The 23,393-nt window shown below is 33.8% G+C and overlaps 1 protein-coding gene across 1 annotated transcript in view; it reads right to left on the reverse strand.

Moving 5' to 3' along the window:
* Nucleotides 1-23,393, reverse strand: part of LOC129227509 (reversion-inducing cysteine-rich protein with Kazal motifs-like) — a 147,548-nt gene that overhangs the window by 53,337 nt on the left and 70,818 nt on the right. The window contains exons 5-8 of the mRNA XM_054862085.1: nt 11,503-11,585; nt 11,132-11,213; nt 10,257-10,451; nt 5,165-5,298 (exon numbers count right to left, since the gene is read on the reverse strand). Of these exons, the coding sequence (XP_054718060.1) occupies nt 5,165-5,298; nt 10,257-10,451; nt 11,132-11,213; nt 11,503-11,585 (494 nt within the window). The remainder of the gene's footprint in view (nt 1-5,164; nt 5,299-10,256; nt 10,452-11,131; nt 11,214-11,502; nt 11,586-23,393) is intronic.

The following is a 23,393-nucleotide window of genomic DNA, read 5'->3' on the forward strand; positions in this document are numbered from 1 at the left end:
ATTCAGATGGGTCAATAGGTAATATTTACTCTTAAATAAGTTTACTGGTTTTTAGAAATTATTATTATTATTATTATTATTTCTTTTTTTTGTAAAGTGTTTGAATAATTTTCAATGTGTTAAGATCTAGGAGAGGAAATGTCAGTCGCAGTAGTGGGCCGCGTGCTTTGAGTCGTATTCTGCACGAAAGTATAGTTGTGGCTAATTGTAAACTTTTTTTTTTTTTGACTTCGTCAAAGATTTAACAAAACATTAATTTGCGTGTTAGATTAATTTAAGTTTTGTCGATTCTTAATTATAATTTAAATACTTATTTTTCTATTTACTTCCTCGGTCATTGTCCGTGCATTTCACATTAAAATCATTCTCGCAAGACAAAGATAAAATTTCAAATAAAATTTCAAATTATTTTCTTTTTTGAATAAGATGGAAAAATATCGACAAAAAAAAAAAAGAGTTATAATAAATTATCGTTATCAACTACTAGATGCCTATCTTATTAAATGCATGTTTTTCAGAATCCAATATTTGAATATTGGGCTTCACCTTTATGACACTGGCACTATAAGTCTACGTTCTGATCTTATTCTTTAAGCAAACAACGGGCCGCATGGACCATTTTCAATGACTGAATGTGGACCGCGTCTTCACTGCGTCATAATTGCGGTCCGGTTATACCATTCAATGGCTGTAGTCAGGGCCGATCCTAGGGTGTCGGCCGCCCTTGTGCAAAGAGCTAATGTGCCGCCCCTCAAGAGTAATTTGCATATTTTGACTAATCTTTGACTTCCATATAAATATTTCTTCAAATTTCTATATCAAGTTTTAATTTAAAAATGAAAAAATAGGAAAAAAAAAACCAGAATTATGAACTTATAAAAAGGAAGAAAAGTTTTATAGTAAGAAACTCCTTAGGTACAATTTATATCTTTGAAGAAAGTAATAGATACCAAAATTTACTAGTCGTAAAAACGCATTTTATAGTATATCTTCGGTGACATTTCGGTGAGAAAGCACGGAGGAGGAGGAATCATGGGAGGGGGGATTACTCCCAGAAAATTACCGAAATTGGCGTACGAAAAATTGTTTTAGTAATCTTTGATTGTGTTTGGTTACAAGGAGAGAAAAGAGTCGGGTATATTCAAGGTGCATAGAGAAATTTTCAAAATTGACGTCAAATATCGCAATTTTAGAAATGTTTTCGAGACTTCAGGGGAAAAGTAATGCTGGAGTTCTCTCCTAAAATTCTTTCAAAATTGAAATCAATTCGAAGCTATTTTTTGTGATCTCTGCTTAGGAAAGATCGGTGCTCTTCCCGAAAATTTTCCGAAACTGAAGTTTTAAACAAGCAGTTTTGGGTTATCTTTGTTGACGTTGCTAGAGGGAGGGAGATACAATCATCTCCTATCGAAAGTTTTTGAAATTGAAGTTTCAAACGCAAATTTAGGCTGTCTTTGGTGACGGTAGGGGATCTGGCTGCTTTCCTTCGGTAATTTCTCGGCACTATTGTTTCAAAAACCCATTTTTGGCTGTATATGAAAACGATAGGAAAAACGTGAAAATATTCCGAACCGAAATATTTTTCGGAGCTAAAATCCATTTTAGGCTATTTTTGGGAAGGAAGGGTTTCGGGGCTCCCAAGTGGATATTCCTAAAAGCGCAATTTTATGCTATCTTTGGTGACGTTAACAAAACTGGGAAGCTTCGGCGGATCTTTCGGATATTTTTCGATATTAATATCTGAAAAACACAACTATAGACTTTTGTCCATCTCACTTCGACGATTGATGGGTATATGCCCTAGCGCCGTAAAAAGTTACATAAGCCAGGCAATTCTCCTCCAGAGTTTTTTTTAGAAAATCGTATTTTACGCATTGTTTGATAACGATGGGGCGGGCGGGGGTTCAGTGTGCCCTCACGAACTGTTTTTTGAAACTGAAGTCAATTTCAAACTGAGGGGGCGGAATTAGAGGCCTCTCTAAAGACGCTGATTGAGACTATCTTTGGTAGTAATATTTGGGAATGGATTTCGGGGCCCTCCATCGCAAAAATTTCGAAAAAGAAATACGAAAAATGTCATTAAGCAAATTTTGATGACATTAAGAAGGGTTGTCCTCTGAAAAAATGTTTTGGATTTTAAAGCCAACATTTTCAGGCTATGTTTGATTAAGTTAAGGTGGAAGGGGTGAATCAGAGATTTAATTGGGTTCTTAAGATCGGTGGTTCAAACAGTAAAATTTTCCGAAATTAAAGTCCTATAAAAACGCAATTTTAAGCCTTCTTTAGTCTCGTCAATTAGGTCATAGCATTCTTTTGGATCTTCGTTTTGGAGCTACGTTTAAATTTACTACCCGGGGCAAGAGCTCTGATCTGAAACCGGGCAGTTCATTCGTGATCTTAATTTGAAAAAAATGCTGTAAAGGGGGAAAATTACAAAACTTTAGTTTGTTATTCATATATGTTTGACTCTCAGGGGAGTCGCAATTTTCCACTGTCCCTCCACGCATCCGCGATTGTTGGAAAATAATTTCTTGTTTGAAATGCTTGCGACAGTATCTAATCAGTATGTCTTTTTTTAAATATAATATACAAAATATATCTTCATTGTTTAGGTCTATAAAAGCTTGGGGGGTAAACACAAGTGGCCGCCCTGGGCCCTGAGTGCTCCTTTTAGAAGGCACCCTTTCTTGCTTCAGGAGGGGGCCATTTCCCTCATCCCCTCCTCCTGTATCCATACCTGATTACCGGTTCTGACACAAATTTTGCAACCAAATGAAGCATGTGTGTAAAGAGTAGATATTAATTAACAATCTATTTTTCTTAAACTATGCTATGCTGTCGGGAAACTTACTTTGATAATTGAACATTTAAAATTCAGCATATTTATTTGACTTATTCTAAGTTATCTTTTGAGAAAGTCTTGAAGAATTTTGCTTGATTAAAAGAATTATATGATGCGGCCTGCGGCCGCCCCTTGCTTTGGCCGCCCTTGTGCGGTGCACACCCTGCACACCTGCTAGGATCGGCTCTGGCTGTAGTGGGTCCTAATAATACGCACAACAGCCCTGAACTAAGGCTCCTATATAAGGGGAGCTGACCTATCCGACATTTTGGTTCCAAAATTGTCGGGCGAAAAAAATAGTATTTGTGCATAAGTCTCATTTCAGAAAAGTGGTGTCAAAGCTTTAGATGTGTTGCCTGATTGATGTTTGATTATTTTATTCTGTAGATGAAGAGGATTTAATTTATACAAATTAAAAACAAATAAGGTGAAAAAATGAGGTTTATTACAGTAAACATTTCTTGATACGCTTTTTTTTGAATTTGTGAACTAAGTAATCTTTCTAGATTTACCTTAAGTGACATTTTACTCAACTTATCATCAATTGCTTTGCGACATAGCAACCAGCGAATATTATAACGTATTTATAAATACTAGAAACGAGGTTGGATCCAATTTTGTCTTGGAACCAAAATGTCGGATAAGTCAGCCTGTCCTTTTCAAGGAGCTCTACCCTGAACTAGGTTTAACCGAACAATGAAGCAGGTGTCATGTCATTGAAGCTGAGAGTGCCTAAAAACTGGTGGATGAAGAAAATTTATCTCACCAGTGAGATGCCGTAAACATACAGCAGATAAATTTACTTTACCTACCAGTTAATTCGCGCTCTCAGCTTCAATGAGGTGACTTCTGCATCCCGCATGATTAGTTCCGATTCCAGTCTGAGAAATTCGCAGCAAGGACGAAATTGTAGCCTCTGGATAGATTAACCCGCCTGCCGGGTATGCTGCATATAGTATTGCTATAGGTGCGCGAGCCTAACGTCTGATACTATAGAAAGTGTCCGTTTGCAGGTATATAGTAAGCGAAACAAAATCAAAAAATGTTAAGCTTTGTTTGCAAGTGCAAAGTTACAAAATCAGAGAAATGACAAGAAGTCTGATTTCGGTTCACCATAGTTTAAGCTAAAATAACATTTCTCTTTTTAAATTTCGGGTTGGACCATCTCCGCTAAATTAAAATTTTCACGGAATAAATGGACTTTACTTCGCTCGTGTCTCCAATCTATTTAATGCTGCGTCTTCCCACGTTGTGCGGTATATTTTTCATATTTTTGTGTGCGATGGCCCAAACTTCTGCCGATATTCTGCGAAATTAAAAACGCGCAATTCCATTTTACATCAAAAGACTTTCTATTCATTCGAAAATAAACCTGTAACATAGGTGCAATACATTTATCGAAAAATATTCACATCATGATTCTATGTATAAGTTGGATATTTACATTTGTATGAGGCTAATTTGCTGAATGATTATATAAGCAATCCAATAGGTTCATATTAGAAAAGGCAAAAAGTTTCATTACTTTAATTTGTCATTATTCGATTTACTAAACAACGATCTATACGATGGACCAGTAAAACCCCATCCGTCTTTCTTAGGTTAATCCAGACGGACAAAAATCAGTAAATATTTTAACTTTAAAAAAAAAAGTTTTCGACCGTAAATCTCTTTTTGGCGGAACATTATCGGCCAAAAAGTATCGAATTACGGAAAAAAAGAGAACTTCAAAAAATCATGAATTGAGCTGCATAATCTCGATCTTTTCTTTGTTTACATTTCGTTACTTGATAAGCTGTGACCTTGAAAGAAGCGTTTTCAATGTGGTGACGGTCCCTAAAACGTTTTTCGTTAATAACTCCTGTTATACTGCAAGGAATGCAGTGAAATTTCGTACCCTGGCTGTATTTTGCGGTCTAAACATAATTATGTAGCATAAAATAGGGGTTCCCATTTGAAAATCAAGAGTTAGTGCTCATTTTGCTTTGTATACGGTTCCTTATCAAAATTTTACCTACGTAGTTTTAAAGAAGATTTTAAACCAAGTCGGATGACACCTTTCTTTCCTTTCTAGCATGTATAATGGCCGAATAATTAAAAGTGTTTCGTTTTTTTTCTATGACTGTACGTATTATGCGGGAAATTTTTAACGGAATTAAATAGCAAATCAAACTATACTATCGAAATATTTGCTGCAGCAGTGGTTACGTATTATAACCGTGGTCCTATTGTGGGAGTTCAACTGTACTTACAAACATTAATATTTTAGGTATACACTTAATGCATGTAATTTAATTTTAGAACAGCGTAGAGTGCACTCACATGAGGCATAGGTAAGCCACAACCGCCGTCTATTAAATTGTCGACAATTTCCTGTCCGATCGTCTGCGTCCTGAGAATATTTCGACATGCTAAACGACAATCCACGCTCGATGATTTATCACAGCAGTGAAGATCTAAGAGGGAAACAAATGATATTGTAAAGAAATACATATATAATATAAATTAAACATTTTTCTATTATTACTGTTTACAGTTGGGGCAAAGCTTACATGGCAGCATTGTGAAGAGCATGATGACACCATTATGTTCGCTTGTATGTTAGGTTTGCATGGGAGCTTACGTGAACTTAGATCCAGCATTAGTTTTCAATTTTATGTGAACTTTTACATGTTAGATGAAATTTGGTAGAATCGGTCAGAGTATTTGCACTGTAAAAAGAAAAAAAAAAAAAAAAAATCCGAAACGTTACTGAGTATTTCCGTGTAACGTTTCGGGATTTCAATGGTTTTTATCCACTTCCTGGAAAATCAAGTATCATTGTCAAAAAGTTTCCTGAATTGCTAGAAGTTGTCCGAATGCAGAGTTCTCTCTGTTGTAAAAACTATTTTTAGCTCCCAGTTTAAGGATTAACGGAGAGTTTTTACATATAAGGTGTATCAGCTTCAGTTCGATTACGGTTTGTCCATGCTGATTCGACTCCTAAATTGAGCGAATAAGTATGGACTACGTAGCTTTGCAAGGATTGCAATCTAGTGAGATGCTTGATACTTACTTGCAATTCTGGATTAGCTTTGGTCATGGTTGCAATACTGCTTTTGGAACTATCTTGATAAATCAGGAAGGTGCCTAGCTGTTATTTTATCCTTACTTAATATTACTCACAAGCTCCAGAGACACGACTGGCTTTAAACGGAAAGATTTCTGGAATTTTCAGGAAGATTACTGAATTTTAGCGGAAAATGTTCTTGACTTTTGCGAGATATGTTACCGGCAGAAATTGGGCACATCAGCTGCCTATTATTTTCCACGAACGTTTCTGAACTGTTTTTAAAGTGAGTGCATTAAAATGAGCTCCACACTTCTTTCATTCGAAATTAAGCCCTTACTCCAACTAAAGTATTAGAAATTAGAAACAGTACCCATTACATCCACAAGGGCACTACATCCAATACCTGAGCTCCATTACCAGACATTAGAACGGGCCCCATACAACGCTCACTCCTTTCGCACATTTAATTACATTTGGAAAGAGATTTTGTTTTTGTTTTTCCTTCCTTCTAAATTTTACTTGTTATAACCTAAGAGGAATGGTTATCAAATTTACTTTACAGTTACCAGGATATTAGGGTACCCTAGTTATTCCTTTCAATTATTAACTACACTGTAAAAACAATTTAGGAACGTTCCTGGAAAATAATGGGTAGCTAATGTGCCCAATTTCTTCCGGTAACATATCTTGCAAACAACAGGAATGTTTTCCCCTAAAATTCAGTAACCTTCCTGAAATTATCCTGGAAATTTTTTGAAGAGCTCAGAAATCTTCCCTTTTAAAGCCAGTCGTATCTCTGGAACTTTCAAAGTAAACTTAGGTAGTTAAAATAGAATAGTTTGACACCTTCCTGATTTATCAAGAAAGTTCCAAAAGCATTATTGCAAACATGGCCAAAGCTAGTTCAGAATTTTAAGTAATTGTCAAGAACGTAACACGCCTACAATCTGGTCGTTTCCAAAATTTTAAAAGTATTTTTTTCTGAAAGAGCATGCTTAAAAATATAGGATCTGACCATTTTTTAAATAATTTGTTCAAGTTTAGTATTTAAAAAAAAATACTTAAATCGGTGCCTTTCATTGTTTACGTTTCTGTCTTGTGACATCACAAATGATGAAATGCTATTCAGTGTTGCCATTCACGGAGAAAAATATTTTATTCGCATCTTTACTCACGTGTATTGGCAACGATATGGTTGATAGCAAGCGTTGAGCGCAATATTTAATTCGCTTCTTGATTATCAAAACGTGGAAACGTGGTAGAAAAATGCGCTAAATTGCATCATTTGTGACGTAATAAAGACCACGCCTTGTTTTCAAAATCAGACATTTAAAAAAATTAATTGAAAAATAACTGTTGGCGAAATGAAAGTATTATCCTGGTTCAGGTTATTTTTTTACTCATTCTATCAATTTCAGTGACTAAAAGTAGTACTTTTGACTGAAGGAAACAACCCCATTCTTGCTAATCTACGGAATCCAGAGACTTACACGCTCCCTTTGGGAGCTGAATCAGCCTGAACGAGCCGTAATCAAACTGAAGCCGGTACAATTAATAAATACGCTTAGTTAATCTTTAAATGGGGAGCTAATAATATTTTCTCTAACCGTGAGAAATCTACATTCGTGCAACTTATAGCAATTCAGGAAACGTTTCGACAATGTCACTTGATTTTCTCATTAAATGCATAAAAACCATTGAAATCCCGAAACGTTCTACGGAAAATATCAGTAACGTTTCAGAATTTTTTTTAGAGCACAAAAAAAAAAAAAAAAAAAAAAAAAAAACTGATGGAAATACAAACAAAAGCTTTTTCAAAAATGAACAAAACGAACAAAAATCGCCCATTCATCGATTCAGCTCGAGGAAGAAAAAGTGGCCGATGCTTCTGGAAGCCAGCAGTTCTCTTTCTTAGTTTAATGCATCCTACGAGTACAATCGTACGTGAGACAAATAACAATATAACTGCAATCGAAGCGAATAATTGACGGCAAAAAAGGCATTAAAAACAACAATCTAATTAAGATTGAACAAAGCAAACAATATGTTTGCGTTTCGTATATGCTTGGAGAATACCAAATGAGCTCTCTAAAAATAAACACTGAATAGCATACAATGTACCATGTATAAAATGATAGCTATATTTTATTTGGCGATACTACAAGGGAAATAAATGTGCCCATTCAAATCACCATGTGCAAAGATGCCTAATTGTTTATAACTGATATCACCGACGCATCTAATAGTAAAAAAGTTTTATAAAATGTAACCACAAGAAAGGAAGATGAAATCATTATTTTAATGACCATAACATTAAAAAAAAATAAAGAACTGCAGGAAATAAAAAGGAAGAAGCCACATAATAGATTTAACTGACTGATAACCGCTATATATGAGGATGACAGATGTTAGTTAAGGCAGATATTTTCAAACTCTTCCGATTCGCGGCACTCTTTGAAGAATTAGAATTTTCTCGGGGCACTCTTGTTTATATCCGGTACATACATACTGACCCTGTGGGTCTTTGCGGTAAAGCCCTAAATCGTAGCTCAAGTAAGGACACTATGTAAGGGGAGTTGACTCATCCGACATTTTGGTTCCGAAACCGTCGGGAGGGGGCGGGGGGGGGGGGGTGGCGAAATTGGTATTTGTAGAAAAACCTCGTTGCAGAAAACTAGTGCCCAAGCTATAAGTGTGGTGCTTGACTCATGTTTGATTATTTTATTCTGTAAATGAAGAAGATTTAATTAATACAAATTAAAAACAAAAAAGGTGTAAAAATGAGGTTCATTACAGTGTTAATTTTCCGATACGTTTTTGTTGAATTTGTGAACTGAGTTATCTTTCTAGATTTATCTTAAATAACATTTTACTCAACTTATCATCCATTGTTTTACAACATAGCAACCTAGAAGTATTATAACGTATACCAGAAACAAGGTTGGATCCAAAGCTGCCTTGGAACCAAAAAGTTGGAGACGTCGCCCTGTCTTTTTCAAGGGGTTCTAAGCTTTAGCGACACTCCACCATTTTGGTGCTCAACACCGCTTTCTTCCTATGTCTGCTATGATGAAGTCACGAGCTTTGCTTCTTGTTAGTGGTTTTTTATTGAATCTACCTTAATCTACAATCAAGAGGCACCGCAATCAAAAAGCAAAGCAGGCTAGTTCATCATAATAGACATAGGAAGAAAGCAAGTTTAGCCCTAAGATGGCGAAAGCTTCGCTACCTCTCTCCGCGGTACCCCAGGGTGCCGGTGCACCTACTTTGGGAACCTATGATTTAGGGTATATAAGGGGAGCTGATTCATTCGACATTTTGGTTCTAAGAGCTGCATAGAACCACTAGACAGAGAACAACTAGACAAAATTATAATATTTTGGAGAACTTAGGAGTTCTATTCGGCAAAATTTTTAGTTTCATTCCACAAATTGAGAATTTCCGCCCCCCCCCCCCTTCAAATTTAAGCTCAGGACGCTCTTCAGGAAAACTCAGGACTGATGTATGAAAGCCCCATCCGATGAGTTAAAATCTGTTTGACCAATGAAAAAGAATACATTTTTGCTTCCTTTTACAAAAAAGGAAGTATTGTACTCGCGAAAAAATTTTCACTCAAAAATCGACCTTAATTTCCATTTTGCTCACCCCAGAATGAATGTTAAATTTTTTTTCGACTCGACCACACGTGGATAAGTGCCTAAGAACGTATAGACAGGCGAAATATCCATTTTGACAATTCCCGAATTAGTTACAATGAGTTTTCTCGTGACTTTTGTATGTACGTATGTATGTATGTGCGTATGTGCGGATGTATGTCGCATAACTCAAGAACGGTATGTCCTAGAAAGTTGAAATTTGGTACGTAGACTCCAAGTGCGGTCTAATTGTGCACCTCTCCTTTTGGTTGCATTCGGGTGTTCTTAAGGGGGTCTTTTGCCCCTTTTTGTGGGGAAATCATTGTTAATTTCGATGTAAACTCAAGTAGTGTTACAATTTGGCGGACACTTGGCGATATATCGCCTGTCTTTTGATCGCCAAGTTTTGTCGCCAACTTGCCGACGAAATTGGCGTTTTTTTTTTAAAATCTGGTTTTGATTTGGCCACTGTTGGTGATATTTAGAGAGCAAACTATTGAATCACATTGAAATTGCCAATAATGGGAAAATGACATTAAATTGGAGTAAAAGGAAGTCATGTGAGGCACACATCAGCTCGTTCAGACTTGTTTTTGCAACTTGGGGCTAAAGGAGAAAAAAAATCACTTTTGTTTCAACATACGAACACCATTATTGTCTAACTAGCACATTTTCTTTCATCTCTGTTGCTACTCAATTTAAAGAAATTACAAATTAAAACACTCACTTCGCGTTGGATCCTCAGCCTGGGTGATAAGAGTATAATTCTGGACACACTTGGAAACGGCAGGGTTATCATGTGAACACATATTTGTGACGTAAGTACGTAGCTGAACAGATGGCTCTGTAGTACTGGAAAATAGTTCTTTACAGGCACTTGAACATTCTGGTTTTCCGGCTTTTCCGCAACACTGCTGTCCAACTACAAAATGAAAAGAAATTTTTCTATATTTTGCAGTGAAGCAATCTAAAATTTGTTTGAAAAATGTGCAAGTAAGTCTTTTTAGTTGCATTCCAAATTAAAATTAATCTATTAAACACTGCATCTATGTATCCTTTTAAACGCGACATCTGCTATATTTCTGCTAAAACACCTCTCTCATTATCTTTTGCTTTATTTATTATCCGTTAGAATAAACAGCAAGTTTCTTTCCATTTCATCGGTAAAGCTCAAGTCTGAGGCTGCAACGCGCAATCCCTATTTTAAAATTTTGGAATTTTAATTTGATATTTATTTTTGAATTTACATTAAAAAATAATAAAAGCAATGATAATCAAATATGGTGCGGGAACTCAAAACCATACTGACATTCAGCAGAAATATAGATAGGGTGTACACAGAAGAAAAAAAGAAAGAAAGGAACAAACGCTTTTTTTATTGCGTTTAAGAATATTTTTGTAGAAATAAGAATTTTTTTAAATTTTTTAACAAAAGTCAAGCATAACTGAAAAATGAGTGAAAATAATTTTAATTATAAAAATTCTAAATATTAGTGGATTAGTCAAGATTTTATGTTTCTTGTAGGGAGGGGGGTAACTTTAGAAATGGGTTTGCGTGTTTCCCTCTCTGATATATACCATTAATAAAAAATAATTTACTACCTTCCTGTCTTTCGAGGCAAGTGTAGAATGTTATTTCATCGCTCGGTCTGCAGACAGTCATCAATTCTTCCCTTTCTTTTGCCTAAAACGGATGAAAAAATATAAAAATAAAATAATTCCCCCCTCCAACAGAATGAACAAAACTAACAACATAGAAACAAAAACAACTTAAACGCGCAAGGCATTAGGGAACTATTAAAAAAGATAATTCCTTTTTTTTTTGAAGAAAAAAAATATTTTTCACTCGAAATCACTCAAATATGAAGATGGTCAGAATTTTTTTCTGCTCTACGTATATTAGAACCTTTCCTCTATTGTTTTCCTTTCTCGCGCTGTTGATTACGGTTACCGTGAAAGATATATGTGCTTACCTGAAGACACACCATGATGCAGGCTTGTGACTGTGGTAAGGTGCAGCAGGGTCTTCCGAAGAATCCTTGACCTTTATCAATTTCTGGAAAAGAAAGAAATAAACTAGCTCGGGGGAGTGAAAATATTTTTGTTTTCAACCGGCGACTGGAAATCATCTCCGCCCATATTCAATTAATTTATTTATTTGAATTAGAATTATGTTTTTTGTTTGCGCTGTTTTTAAACTATCTATTGTTTGATGGCAAAGAGAAATTTTTTATATTTGTTTTTACATGATGCATCACTACGCTTTTTAAATTTAGCTGAATTAATATAAAATGGAAAATACATTTCTTTTTCCTTTTTTCAATCAAGACTCTCCTCTGCTGGATTTTTATTTGTGTTCTCCTCTATCGATTGCATGGTGTTTTTAATTTACTTTCATTCATATGCTTTTAATTCTTTTTTATATTTTTATTTTGATATCCATGTTTCTATTTAGTAGTTGTTGATTATCTCTCTAAATCAGTGGTGCCCAACCTACGGTCCGCGAGACACATGCAGCCCTCTTAGCTCATCCGCGTGGCCCGTCGTTTTGTTTAATGTTACAAATTGAAAAGCACAACTAATAAGAATATTACAAATTTGAAGTTATATATTCAGAAAATGGTTCCTGAAAAACAGATGCACTTAATAAAAGAAGCATAGTAATGATAACAACAATATATTGGAACTTAATTTTCTTTCCTTTTCAATATTTTTCCATGTCTCTTTGAAAAATGTTAAGTATTTTGAAATTTCAAATGTGATCTGGCCAGCGAGAATAATTTTTAAGTGAAGAGCGGCCCTCGGTTAGAAAAAGGTTGAGTACCACTGCTTTAGATAGAGAAGCACAAAACTTTTGCTTTATCCTCCAGGCAGCATATATTTCTATTTATCTACTGGTTTATGTATTTATTATATCATGAGTGTTTTTAGTTATCACTTTTTCGTTTATATTCTCTACATCTCTCAGAACAAGAATGAAAAAGCTACTTAGTTTTAAACTAACATTTTTCAATATTTGCATTCATCTACTCGTTTATTTTAGTATAATGCTGATTAGACTTCAAGATTATTTACTTATTTCTAAGCATTGGAAACTTTTTTCCAAATTAATTAGTCTCCATTTCTAATAATTCCAACCGAATTATGCGTAGTCGCTTCTTAAAGCATCACAAATATGACCATCCCAATCTTCTTCAAGTTACATTATTTACAGTTAAAGGAATTATAAATAATCACGAAAGCCAACATATTAATACTTTTAGGCGAAAACATAAAATATGCACAAAAACATAAAACACACTCCCACCCACCCATACACAAATTTACAGACACCTGTTTTGTGATTAGGAGGAACTCCCTTTACAACGCAAAAAATATGTCAGCTTATCAGTTAATGGCTATAGGGATTTCTTGTATTTGTAACCAGGGCTGCGGAGTTGGAGGAAATATGAACGACTCCGGCTCCGACTCCAGAAATCTTAGAACCATCGACTCCGACTCAGACTCTGACTCCTTTATTCCAAAATCTCTCCAACTCCGACTCCGACTCCGCAAGCACTGGCAAAGTTTCAGACTTCGAGGAAAAATGGCTGACTCTGACTCCAATTCCGACTTTTAGAACTTTGAATATTCAACTCCCGACTCCGACTCCGAGTCCTTTACCTCCAAATCAGTCCGACTCCGACTCTTCAACTCCGACTCCGCAGCCCTGCTTGTAACCCCACAACACATCTCTGCATTTTTTTTTTTTTTGCAAGCATGTGATTTTTTAAAGTTGTTGTGCGCAGTTTTAATATCAAAAATAAGTTCAAAGATTTTTATTATTTAAATAATTGATAATTGGTTTCCCAGTTGCAGCCTCTTAAAGTTCAGCATAAAATTGGGCATTTTCAGAAAGTCAGGAGAACACTTATTTTTAAATGGATAATTTCAAAGGCATTAACCAACTATTATTTTAGAAATAAATAAGTGAAGAACAATATTTTATTTGAGCATTCTTGAAAATGTAGTTGGTGTTATTAATAAAGAAGAAAATTTAATTCCGCGGGTCATTACTGATTTTATGATTCCTTAAAAATTAGGCATAAAATGTGAAGTCGTTTTTCGAAAGTTTCATACCATTTTTGTTGTAAAGTTTAAGACTCACGACTAAAGAGAAACAAAGAGCCTTTATTACATTACTAGTGGTACGCTCACGGCTTTGCCCGTAGTAGAAAATTAAAAGGTCATTTGTTTCGCCTGTATATTTACAAATACTGGATGACAAATTTCTCGCCAATTTGCTACGTTAATTTGCTCGTCCATGTTCTGTTAATTTGCTGAGTAAAATGTTCTTAAAATTGGAATAGAAAAAGAACAAAATCGAATTTTTGAAAATTCGCTTCGAGGTGCACACCCCATGCTACAAACTAATTTTATGCCAAATTTCATGAAAATCGGCTAAACGGTCTAGGAGCTATGCGCACCACAGAGATCCAGAACCAGACTTTCTGTTATATTATTAGTAAAGATTTCTCCTCTGCTTTCAAGTAAAAATCAAAGCCAAGAACAAAAAAAAAAAAAAAAAAAAAAAAAAAAAAAAAAAAAAACAACACGAGAGAAAGCTTTATACATCTAAAAAATATCGCAAAAAAAAAAAAAAGTCAAAAACAAATATAAGTATTGAAAAATTAAAATTTAAATGTAGGGTTGAACATAGGAACCCCATATTGAATTACTGCAAATGTGTTTTATCATTTTTAACACGCTTTTATTAACTTCACTTGTATGTTTGTGAGTAACTCTAACTTGGACTAAGAGCTAGTGGCTTCTTATTGTTAGTACATTCTACCACTTTATGAGCGTTCGTGGCCGAGCGGTCCTAGGCGCGGGTCTTCGCTGACGTCCACCTCCGAGAATCATTGGGCGTGTTTTCTAATCCCGTCTACACCGAAATTCAATTTATAATCTTGCAACTCAATTTTCGCCCACTTTTTGTGATCGGATTCTTTTAAAATTTGGAATGCAACCTCAGACCCGATGACAATGCAATATTCTATAATCAAATTGATTTATTAACGATAAGTTATTAGTTTATTCTAATTAACACGATTTTATTAGCTTAACTTGTATGTTTGTGGGTCCTTTGGAAATAGCCAGTGGCTTATTAGAATTACTTACAACGCACAAATCAGAGATCTATTTATTACTGAAACCCAAGAACAATGTACGATTTTTTTTACTTGAAAGTGCAGCTTTGAACTGAAAAACGGGTATAGTTGAAGACATTATAAAAATAAGCAAATCAATTGCTCACTGACCGAGGCTATAATTAAATGAAGTTACGAAAGAAATTAAAATTAATAAGTCACCGAAGGGGGGCGACTATAATTACAGAAAGCCAAAGAAGTAGGCAAATCAGGTCGGCACCGAAGGAACTATAACCAAACAGAATTATTCAAATAGGAAAGTCAACTTGTCGCCATTGGCGAGTTTTTTTGCATACGTAAACAGTTTTATACAAGAAGGCAAACGCACTGAGAGGCAAAAGTTACACATTAGATAAATAATAATGATGCCTTTAACGATTACTGATACAATACATTGTAATTATAGCTAGTAGATACATTTTTACAATTCATCCATACAGTTAACTTTTTATTTAACATACACATCGTGGCTACACTGTAAAAAAAATTCCGAAACGTTACTGAGTATTTCCGTGTAGCGTTTCGGGATTTCAATGGTTTTTATCCACTTCTTGGAAATATCAAGTATCACTCAAAAAGTTTCCTGAATTGCTACAAGTTGCACTAATGCAGACTGTCTCTCTGTAGTAAAAATTATTTTTAGCTCCCAGTTTAAAGATTAACTGAGAGTATTTATAAGGTGCATCGACTTCATTTCGATTACGGGTCGTCCAGACTGGTTAAGTCCTCAAAGGGAGCGACTTCGTCCAGACTGGTTAAATCCTCAAAGGGAACGACAAAGTCTTTGGACTACTTAACTTTGCAAGAATTGCAATCAAGTGAGATGCTTGATACTTACTTGCAATTCTGGCTTAGCTTTGGCCATGGCAGCGATACAGCTTTTGGAGCTGTTGTTTCATCCCTACTTAATATTACTCGCAAGCTCCAGAGACACGACTGGCTTTAAACGGAAAGATTTCTGGATTTTTCAGGAAGGTAACTGAATTTTAGCAGAAAACGTTCCTGCTTTTTGCGAGATATGTTACTGGCAGTATCTGGGCAAATCAGCTGCCTATTATTTTCCACGAACGTTTCTGAATCGTTTTTACAGTGTACATGATAAATTTTAAAACATTTTCTGAGAAAAATGCACTATTTAATGAATAACTATGTATTGAGAACTGTAAACGCTTCAAGTTTGTACATTATCAGATTTTGAAATGGGGTTTTTGAATAATCCCACTTCAAGAGATTGATGGGGCTTCTTGGAAATTTTCAAAACTTCAAAATTAAATCTGAAAATTTCTTTTCATCGTAGGCAGTATGGTATGAAACTTTTATGGAAGACATTGCAATCGCCATTCCTGTTTAATTTTAAAAGATATTTTTCTTACAGAAAAATAAAATAAAAAGTATAAAATTGATATTTTTCATGGAAGATATATTTTTCGATGAATACAATGTTTTCATCGAAAAAAAAAACAATATTTTTTCTCTACCAATGAAGCCAACTATTTTTCTTCAAGAAAGATGCTTAAACAAAGAAATCATACTTAATTTTTTTTTAAATAAAAAATGAATAGTAAAAAAGTAATAATAACATTTTGAGTTTTAATGAGCAAATTGAGGACATTTCGGGTTGATTTTAAAAAGGAAAGGAATTTAGGAGGATTTCATACAGTTTACATCTACAATCACTATTTATTTAACAATGCGATTGGCAACTGTGATTTTTCGTTAGTACACAAATCAATCAATGAAGAAAATACCCTATCTACAGGTGCACAGTGATGGGAAAACATAAAATATATTCAATAATTATGCATGATTTTATTTCTTGAAATGAAAATGTAAAAACAACTCCACTCATCGGCTTTCGGTAGAAGCATTCAGGGTTCCATTCACTCTTTCAGAAAACGGGACATTTCAGCATGTGCTGGAACAACAGGACAGTCTACCTGAAAACGGGACTGTCCCGTTCAATACACAACGTATGATCGCGTTATATATGAGCAGGGACCAGGCACGTAGCTAGAACTTTGTTAAGGGGGGGGGGGGGGTCCAAGGTTGCACGAACTTCAAAAGAGGAGGCATGCTAAAGCAGAATTAGTAGTTGATAGTTACACAAGATAAGATAAATCCAATTAAAACTGATTATTAAAATATGATAATTAACTAAAATTAATTAAATAATTGAAATTAATGGAGCCATTAGTTAAAATTAGTTAACAAAAATTTTATATTAAGTGGTAAATTAATTATTGAAAGTTTGTAAATTAACATTAAACTGAAAGTTATCACACACAAAGTTTCCAAACATGGGTGAACCTCTGTCCTCCTGAAAATGAGTGAAATATTTTCTATTAATAAAAAGGGCACATTAAAAGAAAAACGGAAAACGAAAACTGTTCTAGAAATTACTTGGAAAATGCATGCGATAATTTAATAAAATATTAAAGCTTTGTAATATATTTCAACAAAATATGTACATTTGTACTTATGCCATTTTATTTGAAAACTAGAAAGTAGCCCATCAAAGTATGACGGGTGAAAATTGCTTCAACTCTTCTACATTTGAACGAAGCAATTGCCTGTTTGGTAATATTTTGATAGTTGAAATTTTAACTCTAACACCAGTGGATTAACCCTAAACTCCGGTAGATAGCGTTCATTGTTTTCGTTTCTTCATTCCTCTGAGATGACGCAGTCTTACCAGTAGAACTGTTAAGTTACCGGATCGAGTTCAGCCTTGTCACAATAAAGCCTTTCTCTGAATGTTAATCATTACCAAAACATATTATCAAATTACATATCATGCCGTGGCGCGAATTCATTGTTGAAACACGCGGGTTACTCGATCATCGGCATTATTTATATGAGGATAAATATATCTATATCTATGGAGTCGAATGTATAACTATATGAATGTTATATAACGTAACCCTGTCCGATTTGAACAACATTTCAGGCAAAATCCCACAACTCTCTCAACGAAAATATTAACAAGGTTTCATTTAAAAAGCTTGAATTAGTTTTTATTGATTTACATTTATAATATTCTCTTGATAATGCGAAATAGAATGATATTTCCAATCTTATCCGTTTTATAATTATCATTCCTTTTCATCAATTAAAAGCTTGAACAAACTATTAACTCTTTGAGAGACGGAGGCTTCCTTTGATGCAACCATTTTTTTATATATATAAATTTTTTTCTTTAGCCAACTGACACAATGATTCCAGTTAGCTGAAATAAAAAAAGAGAAGCAAGAAATAAATGGGGTTCTCAAGTGAAGTCACTATTCCTCAAAGGGTAAAAGCTGTTCGAAAAAATTTTAAATATTGGAAAAGGCGTATTGCCGTTTTTTATCATTTTTTTTTTAATGGGGCTGTGTTAGAGGCTTTAGCCTTTTGTGGAACAAGTGAGAACCAACCATATGGCATCCAGTCATTCATATGCCACCATTAAGGCGCGGATGTGAATGTCAGATAAAAATTTGATGTCCAGTGTCCACCAGATGGAGACACCTGAGCTCTTTTCGATGCGAAACTGCAAAAGAAATTTAATTTTGTCAAGAGCTCAAACGACCTAAGGGATCTTTTACATGCCGATTAATGGAATGTATACCTAATGAATTAAATTAAACATCTGTGTGATTTTATTTTAACAACGTGTTGTTAATTTTAACAACAATACATATCACATTTTACAACGCAGGCAATGATTTTTTTTCTTTAATACGATGTTAGCAAAACACTTTATTGCAAGAAATAGCAAATATCTTTAGCTTGAAGAAAATAAGAGTCGAAAAAATTTAAAAAAAAAGCGATATAGAAACGAAAAACTCAAAAAAATTTATCTCGTGTTCACCTTTTTTGTTTCTTTGCTTGTAGCGCAATAAATAGCTGTAATTTTCACCTGGCAATTTATAGTTAAATGCATATGCCTGTTTTTTGTTACGTTTAATGCTAACTTCACAATTTACTAAAGATGGATGCTTAGATGCTAATTAAAAACCTTCTCAATACAATTGGAATACAAATATGCTTTTTGGGACAACATCGAATAAGAGATGAGAGAGAGAGATAATTTTTCTTCAATTAAAAAACTGTTTTTCTTTTGGGATCATACACTGTAACAAATTTCGGAAACGTTTCTAGGTATATCGAAAACGTCTCCGAAATAGTAAGAATCCTTCATCCAATAGCGAACTCCTCATTATTCAGAAAGCTTTTTGTTATTTCAAGACATCTAGAAGCGGAAGTGAGGCGCAATGCTTCGAAACGTATTTTATCCTTCGGCGCCAGTGAGTCGAAAATAACGAGAGCTTAATTTTTTCCTTTTCTATGGTTGCTGCTGTCAGCAACTGTTTAGCATTGGATTGCTTGTTATTTCATGTCTAGAGAGTAGTAAATTGTGTCGAAACTAATTTTACGCCTTCGCATTTTGGGCTGCTCTTGATTTTTTAGAAGATGTACGCAGCTATTAAGTTAGTTAATAACGATTTGCTTCTTTACAATTTCCGGTGCAACCATGATTACATTTATATTGTGTGTTCAAGCGTGAATAGTTTCAACACCCGTTTTTATACTTAATGAAACGAAACCCTTTGGATTACTTATCCAGTCGTAATGGAGGTACTTAGATTTTCTTTCACTCATGTTCACTTGTAAGTATTAATGAATATTTTAAAACATGTTGTTATACACATTTATATTTTTGTTGATTTGCATTTGATGAGGCTCCAATTGTAACTGTTTTTGGGTTTATCGAATTAATTTAAAGTTGTCCTACATACCTGTGAGCGCAGTGTACTATTTGTTGTAACCAATTGAAACTGATTAATTACGCAAAAGAAATAAGATTTATATTTGAAAAGCAATCACAGAAAAGTTATTTCGAAATACTTGGATATACATACATTGGTTCAAAAAAAAAATCAATTGTTTAATTCATTAAAAATATGGTAATGCAAATGTTTTCTAGTATTGTAATATGCTTCACAAAAAATGTGCCTGTATTATTTTTTTTTTAATTATAATTTATTCATTTATTTAAAAATATTTATACCATTAGAAAATGGCCCAGTTATCTATTAGTAAGCTACATAGTTATGCAATTAATTCATGTGCTTATTCATTTTGTTAACGGTGGTTGACAATAAAAAATTTCTTGACATTAGTTGTTCGGTAAATAACATTTCCTTCGTGGATATACTAGTTTAATATAGGACAGTCAGGAGGAATGAGCCAGAGGCAAAAATGGAACAGCTGCATTTACAAGCCGAAATAAAAAGAAAAATTATTTCATGTAATTGTTTTAAAAGTGATCCTTTTTTAAATACTATGTTATTAATTAAATATACAATGTACATATGGGGAGAAGACGAGGGGCGTTCCCCACGCACACTGCCATTGACATTTTCAGGGATTGCTTTTTTTAAGGGGGGGGGGGCGCTTTATAGCATTTTATGGGTTCACCATCACTCTTATGGTGTGGGGAGGGGATCTCGTATATATGAAATGGAGTAATCATGCAATAGAATTCAATGTTTTAATAAATAAAATATGTAATGCATTTTGCGCACATTGTAAAAATAAAATCAGTAACCTATTTTGATAAAGTATTTATATTTGTGATGAACTGGAAAAGGGCAAGAACAGAAGAATCACCTCGAATGGTTCCAACAGGAGGACTTGGTGTCATATTTAAATTCACCAATTTCTCTGTTGGCACTTTTCGGTACACTTTTTTCGTCAGAGAAAAAGACTTGACGCGAAGGGAAGGTAAGTTCTGTCAAATTTTAGCCGAAAGTAAAAGCTATCAAGTTTGATACAAGATACAATGGCTCCCAAAAGTCTTCGTACACCTTCGACTCTCAACGAAATAGACCCCAATCCATTGGTTAGAATTAATATTTCGGAATAGGTATTTAATTATAAGATCCATGATCTATTTTTAACGAAACTGCGCGAAAAGTTTTTAAAAAAATATTAAAACTTAATTTTTTAAAAACCAAAAACCAAAAAGTGCCGGTAATTTTATCTCACAAAAGTCTTCGTACACTTTATAAAATGTCTATATATCATTGAATAATCTAACTTTTGATTAAGTTATTAATTAGTAGAATATCATACAGCATTTATACCACCTTTTAAACGTCTGGGAATAATTTTCATTATTTTTCTTTCTTTTTTTTGCGTAATTTCTGAGTAAGTGTTCAACCACACTTCGAGTCTTACTATTCCTGGCTCTATTTTCGTTTTAAAGCACTAGTTTCGTAATCTAGCCCCCAGATATCTATAAATACGTTACATTAAGTTAAAATCTGGAGATTGAGGGGGTATTTTCTAAATTTTAGGTCAATTTTCGAGGCACTAGACGCAAACGTTGAAAACCGTGTGCTTCTTATCGTTATTTTGATAGAAAACAAAGTTGGTTCCAATAACCAAATTTTTGGCTAAGAGTTCAAAATCGGTTTTTAAAATATTTATAGGAACATTATGATTCATTATTTCATCAAAAAATTCCTAACTACCAAGTCCTGATGCTGATATGCACCCTCCACTAAAACACCTCCACCCTCCTGATTAACTGATCCATTTAAGTTCTTAAGATTAAGTTCATAATTTTTTCTTATACTTACAATTATATAACAATTTAACCAAAAATGTTGAATTAATTTTTATCTGTAAGTAAGACGTAAATCTAAAACGTTTTGAGCTTATTTATCATTGATTTTGCGACGAAAAGCATAAGTTTTCTGTTTTTCGCACGATCAAGAAAATTTCTGCGGGGAGAGGTCCCATTTAATCCAGCTAATCAGAGAACTTGGCGAACAATTTTAGGTGAAAATTAAATGCAAAATGTTTCATTTAACTCTGCAGAAACTTTTACAGCACTCAAATGTGTATTTTTCATAATTTTTTTAACTTTAAATCTCCGATTACGTTTTGTCAACTTTGCCGGTTGACCTTTTCTTACCTTGTTTTCGGTCCGATTTCTTACTTTGAAGCATTTTATCAAGCACTTTCATATACAAACAAATAAATTAACTACATTAGAGATATTTCAAACCAATTTACCGCTACTGTCGGAAAAAATTCAAGTTTTGAATGGTGTTTGCGGTTTTTTACGTATACCAGCCATTTTATAGTAATAATAAGCACAATATTACGGAATAAATAAACAAAAAAATTAAAGCCAAATGACTTATAAGAGTCAACACAATGCAAAAATATTAATAAAACGGCATATGACAATTTTAATCATGAATTTATTCGAAAATATTTGAGTGTACGATGACTTTTGTGGCGTGTTATTTCTCTGTCTCTTCGTTTTCTGACCCATTTCAAAAAGAAGATCCGTCAATATTTTGAAAAAAAAAAAAAACAATGGGTTGTATTTAGAATGACATAGGAATGATGTGAAAAAATATTGGACTTCATATTCGAATTCAGTTCCGAGTTATTTTGGTTTTACTAAAAAATTTCAAAGTGTACGAACACTTTTGGGAGCCACTGTATGTGTTTAAGTTCTGCATTAAAAATACAATATGTTGATAATTTTGTCTTGAAAATATTGTGAGAAAAACAGAAGTTTAAGATTGTTTAACAAACAATCCCACTTTTGAGAAAGTACCTCCCTCCCCTCCCCTGACGATTTTGTGAATAGGAATGAAACTACTATATTATTTCATAAATTTTCAAAAATTTATAACTGTGCATATGTTATGCTGTTAACCATGCTATTTGTCATCAGAAATTCAGAAAAAGAAAAAAAAAATCCACGAATGATTCTAAAATTGTTTGTTTCATTGCTGTTAGATATGAAAGAACTGAAACTGATATGGTATGCAATACTATAGTAAAAAATTATATTTTAGAAAAAATCACGGAAAAAGGATTCTGAAATTCTCGGAAACGTTTTTGAAAATTGTTTGGAGAGTTCCGAAATACTCGGAAACGTTTTCGAAACTTTCATGAACCACAGCTGCACAGAATACTCAGAAACATTTCTGGAAATTACGGAAAGAGGATTCCGAAATACTCAGAAACGTTTCTGAAAATTACAGAAAGAGGATTCCAAAATACTCAGAAACATTGAAAGAGGATTCCGAAATACTCGGACACGTTTCTGGACATTACAGAAAGGTAATTCCGAAATACTCAGAAACGTTTTTGAAAATTTCATGAACCGCAGCTGCACGATATACTCAGAAACGTTTCCGGATTTTTTTTACAGTGTAGAATCACAATTCAGTAAGATTTAAAAGTATTAATTCGTAATAAATTACTTATTACATGCTTTAATATGGCCGAACTTGTAATTTCATAAACTGATCACAGAAAAATATTCAAGTAATTTTCAATTATTTTTCTATAAAATTTTGGTTCCGCAAAAAATTCGTTACATCAACTTCAAGTTTTATTTATTCATTTATTTTATTTATTTTACCTTCAAACAAGAATTCTTTTTGGGCATTTAATATGTTCAATGATCATGCTTAAACATTGGGGGGGGGGGGGACATCAGAAAAAAATCTATGTAATTTGTTACTCAGAAAGGAGAGAAATGTTAAAAATAATCTAAAAGTTCAAATAAAATTGTTATCAAAATATAAAATGAATCTGAAATAAACCAAGTCAAAAATATAAAGAATTAAAATGAAAAAAAAAAATCAATAATTTTTTTC

Source organism: Uloborus diversus, chromosome 8, assembly GCF_026930045.1.
Source record: "Uloborus diversus isolate 005 chromosome 8, Udiv.v.3.1, whole genome shotgun sequence".
In the NCBI taxonomy this organism is placed as follows: Eukaryota; Metazoa; Arthropoda; class Arachnida; order Araneae; family Uloboridae; genus Uloborus; species Uloborus diversus.